Source organism: Brassica oleracea, chromosome C6, assembly GCF_000695525.1.
Source record: "Brassica oleracea var. oleracea cultivar TO1000 chromosome C6, BOL, whole genome shotgun sequence".
Lineage (NCBI taxonomy): Eukaryota > Viridiplantae > Streptophyta > Magnoliopsida > Brassicales > Brassicaceae > Brassica > Brassica oleracea.
This window is the reverse complement of record NC_027753.1, coordinates 14,739,025-14,740,234: the sequence shown is the minus strand read 5'-3', so window position 1 is coordinate 14,740,234 and position 1,210 is coordinate 14,739,025. Positions and strand designations below refer to the sequence as shown.

The following is a 1,210-nucleotide window of genomic DNA, read 5'->3' as shown; positions in this document are numbered from 1 at the left end:
CTGTGAGCCGCGATCGCCTGAGCACTCTCGAAGAATTTCTCCGGGTATGCGATCGTATTCGGGTGACGAACTGCAACGACAAGAAACACGCCGTTAGGATACTCGAATAAGGCATGATGACATCAAACACTATCTACCAAGCGTTTTGTTCCATAGAACGCGGTAGTCGTCCCCAGGTGGCTCCGAGAAGGCATGCTCGTCAGATTTGACGTAAAAATATGAGCACTGCCAGTCCTTCGTCTTGTTCGGGTGCCCTGACAAGACGTTGTAGCTCGAGCGCATCTTCACTGAAAATATTCCATGTGGCTCCACCTTCGTAAAAGTCAACTCTTCGAATACTCTCACACTCATCGAAACATCTATCTCCGCTGCCATCACCATTAGCATAACCGCGATGCGCAGCGACCCGTTAAGCAACTGACAGATGGCGATGTCCCGACGGAATGCGTACGACGTGATCAGTCGGGGAATTGGAAACCAGAGCTTCGTATGGTCTCCAAAATAAGACTCATAGACACACTGATAGCCAATCGGAGGCGACCAAGGACGCTGTCCCTTGGAAGGAATGATGTATGTAACGCCGGCACCTCCACTTCGCCTCAACAAATCCTTCACCGTCTTGTGGGAGGAGCAAGAATCGAAGACATTCCCCCATAACTGAGCCCGCGGGTCAAGAAGCAATTCAGACGGGAGTGGGCCGAGTTTTTCGAAGATCCCACCAGGATGATAGATCGTGGGTCGGTAGTCTATCTGGTCGAAAGGAATCTCCCGACTAGTTCGTCTCAAAGATCTTGAGGCTTGGCCAGACGCTTCAGAGCCGCTACCGCTCACGTCACTGCTCCCGACTTCAACGCGATCCGCGCGTTCGTCACGGATCATCTTATGAGCATCAGCGACCAAAAGGCGTTGAGATAGGGTCATATTGTCTAAATCCCGAAGAGCGTCGCGATGAATCAAGTCGAAATCATCCAGTGGGCTGTCAGCTACCCGTTAATCTCTGGTCGGACTCGGAGAATCTGCGACGCCCTTCCCTTTTTCTTCTCGCGACAAACGACCTCTCAGAGGCATGATCCTGGATTTAGGGGACGACTACAACCGCCAGACGATACCGACAAGCCTGTGTGAGGAGAAACGTACCTAGAGAGAGAAAGTAAAAGTAGAGAGAAGGAAGAGAAAAGCGGAATACCTGAACTTGCCGAGAAGAATGACG

General features: G+C 51.3%; 1 protein-coding gene across 1 annotated transcript in view; it reads right to left on the bottom strand.

The window, feature by feature from the left end:
- Positions 1–921, bottom strand: part of LOC106297563 (uncharacterized protein At3g60930, chloroplastic-like) — a 3,198-nt gene extending 2,277 nt beyond the window's left edge. Inside the window, exon 1 of the mRNA XM_013733776.1 lies at positions 138–921. Coding sequence (XP_013589230.1) covers positions 138–921 — 784 coding nt within the window. The remainder of the gene's footprint in view (positions 1–137) is intronic.
- Positions 922–1,210: the final 289 nt, after the last annotated feature.